At 42.4% G+C, this 13,187-nt stretch overlaps 1 protein-coding gene across 4 annotated transcripts in view; it reads left to right on the top strand.

Moving 5' to 3' along the window:
* Window positions 1–13,187, top strand: part of SPIN1 (spindlin 1) — a 67,747-nt gene that overhangs the window by 52,159 nt on the left and 2,401 nt on the right. For 2 of the 4 annotated variants that reach the window (XM_073575318.1, XM_073575319.1), the window contains exons 2-6: window positions 1,831–2,042; window positions 5,044–5,092; window positions 7,007–7,260; window positions 8,683–8,916; window positions 12,766–12,798. In XM_073575318.1, the coding sequence (XP_073431419.1) occupies window positions 1,991–2,042; window positions 5,044–5,092; window positions 7,007–7,260; window positions 8,683–8,916; window positions 12,766–12,798 (622 nt within the window). In that variant the 5' untranslated portion in view covers window positions 1,831–1,990. The remainder of the gene's footprint in view (window positions 1–1,830; window positions 2,043–5,043; window positions 5,093–7,006; window positions 7,261–8,682; window positions 8,917–12,765; window positions 12,799–13,187) is intronic. The other 2 variants (XM_073575321.1, XM_073575320.1) reach the window with 2 other exon arrangements.

The raw sequence follows: 13,187 nt of genomic DNA, 5'->3' as shown, positions 1-13,187 counted from the left end.
TGGTTGGGCATTACTGAACACATTAGTAGGGCTTTGCTCACTTTAACACATTGGTCAGGCCTTGTCTACTTGCACATATATCGCTAAGGCTGGTTTCACATTTGCTTATGGAGGAGCTGCGGAGGGATGCAGACTTCCTCCGTGAAGCTCCGTCAGCATGCGGCCTGTGTACCCATCTTTAGCATTGGGTACGCAGGCTGTGCCGCTATATGCGGATGCCTCCGCATGCGTCGTTTTGACGGTCCAGTGACTTGTACCGCGTTTTAGTGCGAGTCGCCGCATCGTCAAAAAGACGCATGTGGACGCATCCATATACAGCGGCACGGCCTGCGTACCCAATGCTAAAGATAAGGTACGCATGCCGACGGAGGCGGAGCTTCACGGAGGAAGTCCACATCCCTCGGCAGCTCCTCCATGCACAAATGTGAAACCAGCCTAATTTGATTACACTGTACTCATACTATCATACATGATCATGTGAGGAAACCATGGGTTTCACATCCTGCTGTGCTGTACCTTTTTTTTTTTTTTTTTTTTTTTTTTTTTTTTCCCCCCCCTCCACACCAAAAAGCTGCAATTACTCAAAGGAACATGTTTGCTGTGTTCTTGTATTTACCCATTGCTTTCTATAGAGGACAAACTGATGCAAAAACACTGAAAGAACTGATTTGCTGCAGTTTTCCAATTTGGTCAGGGAAAAAAAGAACAAGTGTGGATGGACCTGAGCTTTCTGAATTCTTATAGCTTTTGCTGGTCCTGTAAATAAAGCTTTTAATTTTTAAACACCGCAAAAGACGCAAAAATGTAACGTGTGAACTTAACCTATAACTCATATCTGTGGCCAAAATAGTGTGATTGCTCATGTGTAAGTCCCCTACTTGTATAAAACACTCGATCGTCAAAATTATGAAATTGCAGATTTTAAAGGCAGTCGGTCAGTAGGATTAACCCTCCTAAGATGTCGATATGGGCACACAAGCCATATAAGCTGAATATACCTTGATATTATGCAGTTATGTAAATGAGCTGTTAAGATCTGTGGGCCTGACTCTGATCTGCATGACAATCTTCCTCTAGAGCTTATTTATGTTAAATGTAAGGGGTCATTACCAGTGTGAGACATGTAATGACTGACACTTTTCTCTCCTAATTACACACAGCTCTGCAGTGACCGCCACAATTGTCCTCTCCTGGTGTTTCAGCTTCCATCTCGCAGGCAGTGGAGTGTTTATAATGACAAGGTTAAACTCTGCTGTACTGTTATAATTGCACGGCTCTGCAGAAGAGCTGTCGGTACTATGAAGGTAAAACTAAGTTTTTGTGATAAATTTCACTTCTGCTTTTGTGTTAGTTCTGATCTCATTGCAGAGCTGTGTGTGATTATGAAAGCAAAATATCAGTCATTACATGTCTTACACTGCTAATGTCCCTTGTATTTAAAATGATCTCGTGCAGGTCAGTGTCCATCCCATAGTCATGAAAAGCTCATTTATATATAAGAACAACATGGATTTCTTTAAGACATCAGGTCACAGATAATCATTTTATTCAGCTACATGTCCATATAGACAGATGACTTAGGAGGGTTGATCCTACTAACAGAAATGTTCTTTAAATGTTTTACTTAGGAGTATGGTATTTTATCCCATTTTTCCCATATCTTTAAAGACTTGTCAAAGTGACACTCTTATAATGGCATCCTACCTTGTTAATCACTGGGTTGTTCTTCCATTATCTCCTGTCACTTTTCCTCATGTGTTCTTTTTTGTTTTGTTCTTTGTTTCCCTCTATTCTCAGCCAACTTATGAATATGTTGGTTTTGTTTTGTAGAAAACCTGCCGTTTGGCACTTCACGGTTGAAAATATCTTTGTGCGTGAGGTGGAAAGGAAGGGTATCTTTTTCATGTAGACTGCAACTACATCCTCAAACTTGGAGTGACTAATTTTCACCCTAGTTTGGCAGCATTGCTGCCCTTGCATACACAGATGAATGAAGACTCCATTTGGAAAGGCCGCAGCTCAGCGATCAAGAGCTGATGCAGGTAAAAGTTTGTGGGCTGTAGATTAAGTTTCCGTATCCCTTTCTTTGATCCGTCTCACACCTTTGCTTCCCTTGGAGCTGTAGTGATACTAGAGGATTCCTAGTCGTTTAAGGTGGCTGTGTAATAATTAGACTTCCAACTATTAAAGGGGTTGTCCGGTCCAAATCCATAAGTCTGCAGCTTGTGAGACTGCAGACTTTGGAATGCCCCCACACCCTTGCTCGCTTGTTAAGCGCTGCAGGATTCAACTGTTTCTGAGCTGTGATCGGAGGATGTGTATGCTGTATACATACTCCCAGCCAGAGCCCTTCTAGAGGGCGCAGCCTCACTCCATATGCTTATATGTACACGAAGGGGGAGTTACCAGTGTGAGACAAAGAACTAACACAGAACAGGAGAAATTAACTTTATCTTCCTGCACACACATTTTTTTGCAGCTCCTTGAGCTCTGTTGTATTGCAACAGTACTGCAGCCTTGTCTGCCTGTTAGATGGAAGCTGAGAGGAACCTGCAGATGTCTCCGGTATGACCACACACAGCTCTGCAGTTAGATCAGGGGAGCAGAGAGCAGCCATCACACTGGTAACTCCCCCTTCATGTACAATAATCTCTGGAGGCAGAGTTCTCTTCCAGGCAACGTCCTGCCTAGAGCCGGGAAGAGGTCATTTACATATAGTGATAAAAGATGACTTATTCGCAACCAGGCATTTCCTATGAGGCGCACAGGCATTGCGCTATACAGTCTATAACCTATATTAATAGTTAGGTCAAATGTGGTGACAGATTCCCTTTAAACCAGTTATCCAGAAATTATAATATTTAAATGTAACCAATAATGGTAAACTGCTTCCTCCAAAATGTAATCCAAAGTGAATAAAACCTTGTATGTATCCCAAAATGATAAAATACCTCATCTGGCGCCAGAACACACGAGCCCTCATACAGCTCCACTGGTAGAGAAATAAAAAGTTGTATCTAAAAATTTGTGACAAACTTTCTTTTTATATATTTTTATTTTACGATGTTCAGAGCTAAAATAGTTTTGGTATCACTGTAAGGCCGAGGTCATGCGAGAGAATCGTGCTGGTTATGCAGATGACGTTCTGCTCAGTCTGTCAGTGTGTGAGCCGAGTGTCGTCTTGCTGTGATCCAGTTCTCTCGGTGAGAGAATCACAGCACAGGTACGGAGGAGACTGAGAAAGTCATTTCTCTATTGCTGGCATCTTCGGGAATCTCACTGCACTGCGATGACATCAGAGTGCAGTCCGATATTTCACATGTATCCAAAGACTATATGGGTGGGTGTGATCCGATTCTCTGATGCAGTCGTAGCATGCAGCAATTGTTTTCTTATGCTGAATGGGCAAGAGAAGAGAATCCGAGATCTTCACTGTCCCATCGGACAACACTGGGCCGAGTGCCATCTGATAAAACATTGTATAACACTGTTATACGCCAGTGTGAGCGAGGCCTAATACTGACTTGGAGTATAATTTTGCCTGCTTATTTATTTTGTCTACACTTAACCCCCCCCTTCCTTGGTTTTTCTGGATGGTACAAGGTAAAATGGTGACATTGAAAACTACACCACATGAAAAACAAAGGAACAAGAGGGAACAAAAAAACGATCCAGCTTGAGACGGAGGCGGCTGCAATTTTACAAAGCTTTATTGGACAATTTAAAAATTTGTTGGTTCTTTAAAAATCTCTCATAGCAAACGCCAAGCACACCAGTGAGGAGGATCAACGTGTTTCAGCTAAAGTCTTAGTCAGATCATTGTTGATCCTCCTCACTGGTGTGCTTGGTGTTTGCTATCAGAGATTTTTAAAGAACCAGCATATCTTTAAATTGTCCAATAAAGCTTTGTAAAATTGCAGCCGCCTCCGTCTCAAGCTGGATCATTTTTTTTGTTCCCTCTTGTTCCTAATTGATGTGGATGCTCCCCACAGTCCATGATGGGCATTGGCAGGCTTGGGGATTGCATTGCAGACGGGTAAGCTGACTACACTTTCTTTACTTGGCCACATGAAAAACAAGCCCTCGCATGGCTTTGGAGAAGAGCAGGAAAAGATGTAGCCACAAGTTTTTAACACCTTTAAAACAGGCAGCCAATTTTTGATTTTCTATCTAGTTGCCTCCTAGCCTGAGCTGTGGACATAGTTGTGGATGGAGTTGGTAGTCTTCAAATTCAGATTTAAAATGCGTTTTCTGGGATCGTAATACAGAATACATTTCTGCAGTGTGTGACGGCAGATTGCCATCACCTGCCAATGTGCAATAGTCACCCTCTCGGGAGTCCCTTTATTAAGCTCGACAGGCGATCACAAGACCAAAAGTACACTATTCGCATGCTTGTGACATGACAACTGTTTTTGTCATCCTCTTCTCTCAATAGACCATAGATTGAGAAACAGTTGCTAGTTGACACATGATAGTGTGCGATTTGCATTAATGTCACATGACCGCCTGCTGAAGCTGGAGAGGGAAATCCTGACTGTGTGCTTATTATATACTGAGCGTAAATATTTATGTTGAGCCCAGAAAATTATTAAAGTATTTTAAGTATGTTAAATAATAAACTAATGCACAATAAATATTACATTATGTACGTACTTGCTGTTTGGTTAGCCATTCCCTTGCATTTGTTTAGGCACTGGTCTGTAGTGACATCTGTTTGGTGGATCTCTACAGTGGCCTGTGGTTTTGGGCACATGCTTATGTGAGTACATAGGTGTCAATGTCTGACCTTGCTGTGGCAGTGGGATCTTGACGTTTTATAGAACGGACTATATTAAGATGTTTACTGTTCTATCGTTCTGGACACTTTTTTGTGTGTTAGATCCCACAAACACCCTTTAACCTTGACTAATAATAGTACACATGGGGTTTATTTTTTAGTTCTCTAACAATTTGTTTTAATATGATCTGATGAATAATTGCAAATGTACTTATTCATGTTTCATTGCTCAAATCTTCGTCCTTGTTTTTCTTGTCTGCCAGCACATGCAGGCGTCTCTGCAAATATGATGAAGAAAAGGACTTCTCACAAGTGAGTATATACACTAAGAGTGGAATATTTGTGATTACTTTTTTCTTTTCTTGCAGAGCTTCAGATTTAATGCAACCTACCTGGTGACAGCTAGGTTGATTAGGTTTGAGGAATGGGTGAGTGGCCCATTGACTGACACATTATAAAACCCTATCACCGGGTGCAATAGTATTGTCATGAAAACTGGTGGCTTACTGCAGGCTTTGTGGTTGCCATGTTACTCCTATGAAGTAATGCATTTCAGTGTGTTCAGCAATTCAAGTACTTTAGGGAGACTGGAAAAACATAAAAAATGTAATGAAAAATCTGAATAAAAAAAAGTTCAAATCTCCCTCATTAAAAAAATAAAACTATGAAAAGTGCTGTGAAGAATATTAGAGAATTTCCTGCCAACAGTTTGTATCCTTGGTGGCATGGGATTATAAAACTAGCTAGCTCAGTGGGGGTTGGGGGGTCAAGCCTCAAAAGCTATGAGTGACAGGTCTCACACCTTGAGTCAGTTCAGAGCAGAACAAGTCTTGCTGGCCATGTGGATACCATACGGTCTAAACTGCTTGATTGAGTTAGCTATGATTGCATAAGGAGTTATGAAGATATGCTACGTCCTAGCCATATATCTTGTATATTTCTGAGGTTTCCATAACCTGACAAGGGCCCGGATGGGTCTCGACCCATTCTAGCACCCAGGGGTAAAGAGTTACATAGAACAGCCAGTAGAAACCATATAGTATAGCTCTGTTTGGTCTAACACGTATCAGGGGCCTGGCTCTATCCGATAGTGCCAGAACTGCTGCCCTAGGACCGACCAGAAAGGAGTTATGAGCTTTCAAAGGTTTTGTAGTTGGAGGAAGCAAGGGTATTTAGGATCAGTCCAGGGGGCAGGAGGTGACCCAAAGGGGACAAAGGCTAGTGCGGTCCTTCTCTCTGTGAGACATGTGATCCACTTCAGAAGTGCGGACTGCATCGAGTCACGTGCTGAGAAGAGACCAAGGAGACAGCTGACAGCCCATGCCCCCCTGTCGCCCTGCGCACCCGATAATTGGTATATAGTCTGCTTGTTTTTTGTCCTACCACTATCTTGAATGCATATCTGACTATTGTTTATGTGTAACCAGTGTGCCCTTAAGGTGATTAAATAGGTTAACCCTGGGCTGTTTTCATCTCGATCCACTTGTCCGTTTCTCGGTTTAACTTTCTATGATACCGTGACTGGTTTCTGACCCAATTTAATTTTAACAGACTGGGCTTATATCTAACGAGGAACTGGTGGCAGTCCTACCAGGCTGGCAGTGTTCTATTTCATTGGTGGTAGTGGAATGGGCCTCTCAGCCTGTCATGGTTGTGAGTGTGGTGCCATGTCAGTGACTGCGTGGGCCACAACCCCTCACTCCCTGTGCCTCCCTGGATGCGTGCATGTACGTAAAACTGCGCCAAGCTGACTTTACGTGTCCCCAAGTCGTGCAGAACGTCACCTTTCAAGTGAGGAGACCCTGCCACATGATCTTGCTGGTGTAATAGTGACGTCAGGCGAGGTGCAGGTTCGTCACGTGTGGTGGCAGCGGAGGGATTCTGCGGGATCTCTCTGATGTCATCCTTCACAAGTGCCCTGCATAAAAACAAGCCCTCATACGTCCCCATCAATGGCAAAATAAATTTACTAGTCTCGAATTAGCAACACAAACCAAACTTGGTGAATTTTTAATTCCCCCATACATTACATAATAGTGTGTGGTGTCATTCACAGCCACAGCTGATTCCACAACAAGCTATGTTGTCAAGGAAAAAAGTTATGACTTTTGGAAGATATTGTGGAAAATAATGAAAGCACCAAAACCGGCCATGGTGGCAGGGTTTTAAATGCATGGTGCTTCACAGAATATTGTGCCATGTTGTAATAGCCTCTATCATTTTTAGGAAACATCGAAGTAATATGGGACCCAGTAAACCAATCTCTCAACCAAGAAGAAATATTGTAGGATGCAGGATACAGCATGGCTGGAAAGAGGGCAGTGGTCCAATAACTCAATGGAAAGGAACTGTTTTGGATCAAGTACCAGTCAACCCTTCACTTTATCTTATAAAATATGATGGATTTGACTGTGTGTATGGACTTGAGCTTCACAAAGATGAAAGGGTGTCTGCTCTCGAAGTTCTACCAGATAGAGTTGGTAAGTGCAGTAAAATGTCTGGTCAATAGATTTGGTGTGAATCGATCCTCAGATTCCACGTCACGTGCCACATCAGAAAGGAAAGTGCAACAGCCGGGAGAAAATTTACTTTATTCCTGCCAGGAGCTGACGGCTTTTGGTTATGCAGGGGTCAATGCTGCTACAGTCACCGCTCACAACACTGAAAGTAGTGACTGAAAGCTCGCCATTGCACTTTGACTGCTCGCTCTTCAATGTATTTTCCCGACTTAATTAACAATGAATCTGTAAGTTAAGTTATCCAAAATAACAGGTACCCTGTAGCTGATGGCGTCACCGACTCCTCATTTGATTAGCCAGCCTGGTGTTACATAATTGTTGCAGCATGACCCACATGTGACACTCCACCAGGCCGACTAATCAAAAGTAGAGCCTTAGTCAGTTAAGAGGCATTCCTCAGGGCTCCCATCCAGCGGCCATTGATTGCGGACTAGGCTGTTGGACCGGCTTCTTAGTCAGTTTTCACCAACTCCACTAGTGAATCTTTTGCTTTTACTGGACAAGAGACCTTGTGAACTAATGCTATTTGCATATGGCAGCTTGAAATGACAAGGTAATTACTTGGTATGTGATGTATTCCAATGATGAAAAAAAAAAATCTAAATGTAAGAATAAAAAAACCCGAGATGGTGGGTCTCTCCACAAGACACTCGCAATCTAAACGCTGTGTATATTATTTTAAATACCAGTAGTTGCTTCCTCATAAATGGTCCAGCAGTGTTGGGGTTTGCCTAATCGATCAGTAGCAGGTAGCTGCCGATGTTCACAAGCAGGTGAATCTGAGCTTCTGTGATCAAAGATCTTTGTGACGTTGTCGGACAGCAGAATTATTGTGTTGTGTGACTCGTCTGCTCGCTGGTCAGCCACGTTACAGATTGCTGTAAAATATGGCGTTGTGGCAGGCTTCGCGGTAAGGTCTTCTGGTCCTACCACATGGTTTTGTTTCAGAGCAACTGATTTTTTCCATGGGCTTTGTTTTTATTATACTACTAATTGTGTTTTATGGTGCATCTTTTTAGTCTGAAAAAGTTGAGTAATTTGAGGTGAGCTATCTTATTACTTTCCAAATGGGGTTTGGAGGGCCATTTTAGCTTCTGGTGCATACAGCTAAGGTTGCCTGTGTCACCTCAATCAATGGTTTCATTCTCCTTACATATTGTGAATCTAAAGGAGCACAGGCTCTCCCCTCACACAAAGAGTAACTAGGAGTGTACGTCTTATAGCTGTAAGTGGTGTAACTCCCAACCAGAAATTTTAAAAACCTTTTCAGTGACCTTTTCTGGTTTTGGCTTTATCATTTACAAACTGGTTTTATATTTTTACTTTGTGGTCTTATGGCTTAAAACATCTCTGTGAAATGACTTTTGTATTTTTCTACTAAAGCATCAACCCGAATCAGCGATGCTCATTTAGCAGACACAATGATTGGTAAAGCTGTAGAGCATATGTTTGAAACAGAAGATGGCTCCAAGGATGAATGGAGAGGGATGGTTTTGGCACGAGCGCCCATAATGAACACGTGGTTTTATATAACCTATGAAAAGGACCCGGTCTTGTACATGTATCAGCTTTTAGATGACTACAAAGAAGGGGATCTTCGCATTATGCCGGATTCAAGTAAGTCCTATTTATTCAGTTTTTTATAAGCAGAACAGACCGGTATTGGCTATATAGAGGAGAGCAGTGGAGTATATGAAGCCTGTCGTCTTGTGAGCCATTCTCAAACTGAGCAGCCCTTGAGTAATATGTGCACAGCTCTTAAATTTGGTGCATCTTTGTTTGTCAATGTGTCAGAAATTGAAATCTGTGCCTGGCTTTCCATTTACAAAGTTCTGCCATGAATAAAACTGTCTTTGTGACTATCCCTTTGGAAAATTGGCTTGCAAATTTGGTGTGGCTCCAAATTTTGTCACTACATATAGGAGACAGAGCCCATTTAAAACGCACACTCTCCGAAAACTCATGAAAAGCTCTCTCAACTCTATTGTGCCATATGCCTAGGTGGTTAATGTAAGCATATTTCTTAATGGGCCTAGAGCTTGTCCACTTAAAATGAAAAGGGGGGGAATAGCCACAAGTCGGTAATGCTTGAAAGACCTTCAATATAAACATTGCTTGCCCAGACACCTATTGACGCCGCTGCTCCCCAGAGCACTTTCTTGACATGACATCAGCTGTAGTGTTCTGTCTTAAAAACTTTAAGGCTATGGGCCCACGTAGCGTTTTAAAACCGGACTCCTTCCCAGAAATCGCGCAGTTTTTCACCGCGATTTTACCGCGATTCTGTTCGCGATTTTGCTGCAATTTTCTCAAGCACTTTCCAAGCGATTTGTAGCATCGCTTGGAAAGTGATTGACAGGTTGGTCACACTCGTCAAACAGTGTTTGACAAGTGTGAGCAGCTTTTTACTATTGAGGCCGCCTATGCGGCATCAATAGTAAAATGTTAAAAATGATAAAAAAAATAAAAAATCGGGGTATATTTACCTTCTGACGCCTCGCGCTGCCATCCCGGGCCACAGCGTTCCCAGTAATGCCTTGCGAGACCTGTGATGACGTTGGTCTCGCGTTACTATAGCGATCTTGCGAGACCACGTCATCACAGGACCTTGCCGCAAGGCATTACTGGGAACGCTGTGGCCCGGGAATACAGCGCGGGACGTCGGAAGATAAATATACCCCGATTTTTTTTTTTTTTTTTTTTTTTTTTTTTGGTCTTTTTAAAGAAGTTGGCCCGAGTCATGTGATTAGGATCAAATTCATAGTTCAAATTTTTAGTTTTGTTCTTTTGTATGTTGAAATGAAGTAATCTCATTATTAAACATAACTATAAGGAATGTCAGCAGGTTTTTGGTAAGTAATCTGACAGGACGATGAGGTAGGGAAAGACTCTGATTTCAGCTGTGTATTGCTTACTTTATCGGGTGCAACACTTATGATAGTCGTAGTTTTCTCTGCTGCAGAGCTCCGTTATTGAGCTCTGTATAACTCAACCCCACATCACAGCATTCTGTGTGTACATGGTCTTCTGACAGCTACTAATGAGTGCTGGGATGGGGGTGAGGACCGGGAGGCACAAGACCAGTTGTCCTATAATGGTGATCTCCTTCTGGTAAAACCTTTAAAATGGCAAAACACAGCCCAGTAAGTGACACAACACTGTAATCCGGGTCCCTGATCCATAATCATGCTGCTCTCACAGTACTAATAATAATAATAATAATAATAATAATAATAATAATAATAATAAATTTTATTTTTATAGCGCCGACATATTCCGCAGCACTTTACATTTCAGAGGGGATTTGTACAGACAATAGACATTACAGCATAACAATCACATACAGTAGATTATTACAAATACCAAGAGGAGTGAGGGCCCTGCTCGCAAGCTTACAGTCTATGAGGAAAGAGGTAGACACGAAAGGTGGGTGGTAACAGTTGCCCTGATTGTATGGACCAGCCATAATGTTAAGTGTGTAACAGTACAGACACAGAGGGCTAATGGATGCATAAAGCATGTGGGAACATGATGCTGGGAACCTGGTTATGGTAAAACTTTTGGCTCTGCCACACAGGGATAGGTTAGGTTAATGTGTTGAGGCGATAGGCCAGTCTGAATAAATGCGTTTTCAGGACACGCTTAAAATTGTGGGGATTGGGGACTAATCGTATTGACCTGGGAAGTGCATTCCAAAGAATTGGCGCGGCACGTGTAAAGTCTTGGAGACGGGAGTGGGAGGTTCTGACTATTGAGGATACTAACCTCAGGTCATCAGCAGAACGGAGGGCGCGGGTAGGGTGGTATACTGAAACAAGGGAGGAGATGTAGGGTGGTGCTGAGCCATGGAGGGCTTTGTGGGTGAGGGTAATAAGTTTATACTGAATTCTGGAGTGGATGGGTAGCCAGTGTATTGACTGGCACAAGGTAGAGGCATCGGTGTAACGATTGGTGAGGAATATGATCCTGGCTGCAGCATTCAAGACAGATTGGAGAGGGGAGAGTTTTGTAAGAGGGAGACCGTTTAGAAGAGAGTTACAATAGTCGAGGCGAGAATGAATAAGAGAAACAGTAAGAGTTTTTGCAGAGTCAAAAGTAAGAAAAGGTCGAATTCTAGAAATGTTTTTGAGGTGCAGATGACAAGAGCGAGCCAGTGATCGAATGTGGGGGGCAAAGGAAAGCTCGGAATCAAGTATGACCCCAAGACAGCGGGCATGTTGCTGGGGAGTAATAGTGGAACCACAGACGGAAATGGCAATGTCGGGTGTAGGTACATTAGTAGCGGGAGGAAACACAAGGAGTTCAGTCTTTGACAGGTCCAGTTTCAGATATAGTGAGGACATGATATTAGACACAGCGTTTAGACAATCGCCAGTGTTTTCTAGAAAGGCTGGCGTGATGTCAGGAGAAGAAGCGTATAATTGGGTGTCATCAGCATAGAGATGGTAATGGAAACCAAATCTACTGATTGTTTGACCAATAGGGGCAGTGTACAAGAAGAGGAGGGGGCCTAGAACCGATCCTTGAGGAACCCCAACAGTAAGGGGAAGGTGAGAGGAGGAGGAACCGGCAAAAGAAACAGTAAAGGAGCGGTCGGAGAGATAGGAGGAGGACCAGGAGAGAACGGTGTCCTTGAGGCCAATGGAATGGAGCATAGTGAGGAGGAGCTGATGATCCACAGTGTCGAATGCTGCAGAGAGATCCAAGAGAATTAGCATGGAGTAATGACCATTTGATTTAGCTGTTAGCAGATCATTAGAGACTTTAGTGAGGGCAGTTTCAGTGGAGTGTAAAGAGCGGAAACCGGATTGGAGAGGGTCGAGAACAGAGTTTTCTGAGAGATAGCGGATAAGACGGGAGTGGACCAGGCGTTCCAGGAGTTTAGAGATGAAGGGAAGATTAGAGACAGGTCTATAGTTAGCGGCACAGTTTACTATATAACATGATTGCAATATATTGATAGATTTGCAACTTTTATTTTTTTTCATATTTATAAAATGACACAGTTGATATTATCTTATCAGGGAGATTGTTTCTCTCCACTTGGCCTGATAATTCAATTCAGGAGCAAACATCAGTGAATGCAGCCTTTCCCATTACTGAGGTAGAAGATGAGTTGCTGCTCCTCATAGTCTATGGAGAAGGGGAGGCGCTAGAGGCAGACACACACTCTGCTGCAAGTGCTCCTGAGACCATAGTTGCGCTTTAACAATGTGGAAAATAGAACCTATATGTATATGATATTTTGTTTTATATCGGAAGGGAATAAATCGCCTATTTTAATTTTGTCATTTGATTTGTATGTCTGGATCTCCTTTTATTCCTGGTATAATACATGAGTGGTGCAAATCCATAAGCAGCCATGACCTGCATCCTTGCTTCAGTCTGTCACCATCACTGGATGACAATCTTATTTCTTTGTTCTCCTTTGCCAATATATATTAATTATATCATTATACCTATTAGGACAGTCTTCATCCATGACAAAGAAAAACAAAGGTAATACATTTTACATTTGTTCCTATTTCTATACATTATTAAGGCTCTTTATAAGCTATATATTTTGTGTATTTGTGCTACACTGAGAAATGCACCCAGAGTCAGCAGTGTCCCATCTGCCGAAAAGCTGGGTGTTAACTTGATTATATTTCCTACAATATAATACATCATTTGAGAGAGAAATATATGACACACTTATTGCTGTTATTTCTTTGTCCAACAACTACTACTCATGTATTATAAGGAATTGTGCACTTCAGGTGTATGCAGCTTTACTAGAAGGTAATGGATGGTGGCCTTTATATTTCATGCTTTTCTAGAACTCCTCTCCTTGGGGTGCATTATGCCTTATATTTACACAGATGATTGGCGGTTTTAACTTTGTGCTT

The sequence above is a fragment of the Dendrobates tinctorius genome, unplaced genomic scaffold, assembly GCF_039654945.1.
Source record: "Dendrobates tinctorius isolate UK_male_01 unplaced genomic scaffold, ASM3965494v1 ptg000044l, whole genome shotgun sequence".
Classification (NCBI taxonomy): Eukaryota; Metazoa; Chordata; class Amphibia; order Anura; family Dendrobatidae; genus Dendrobates; species Dendrobates tinctorius.
Note: the sequence above shows the minus strand (reverse complement) of the source record. Positions and strands in the feature narration are given on the sequence as shown.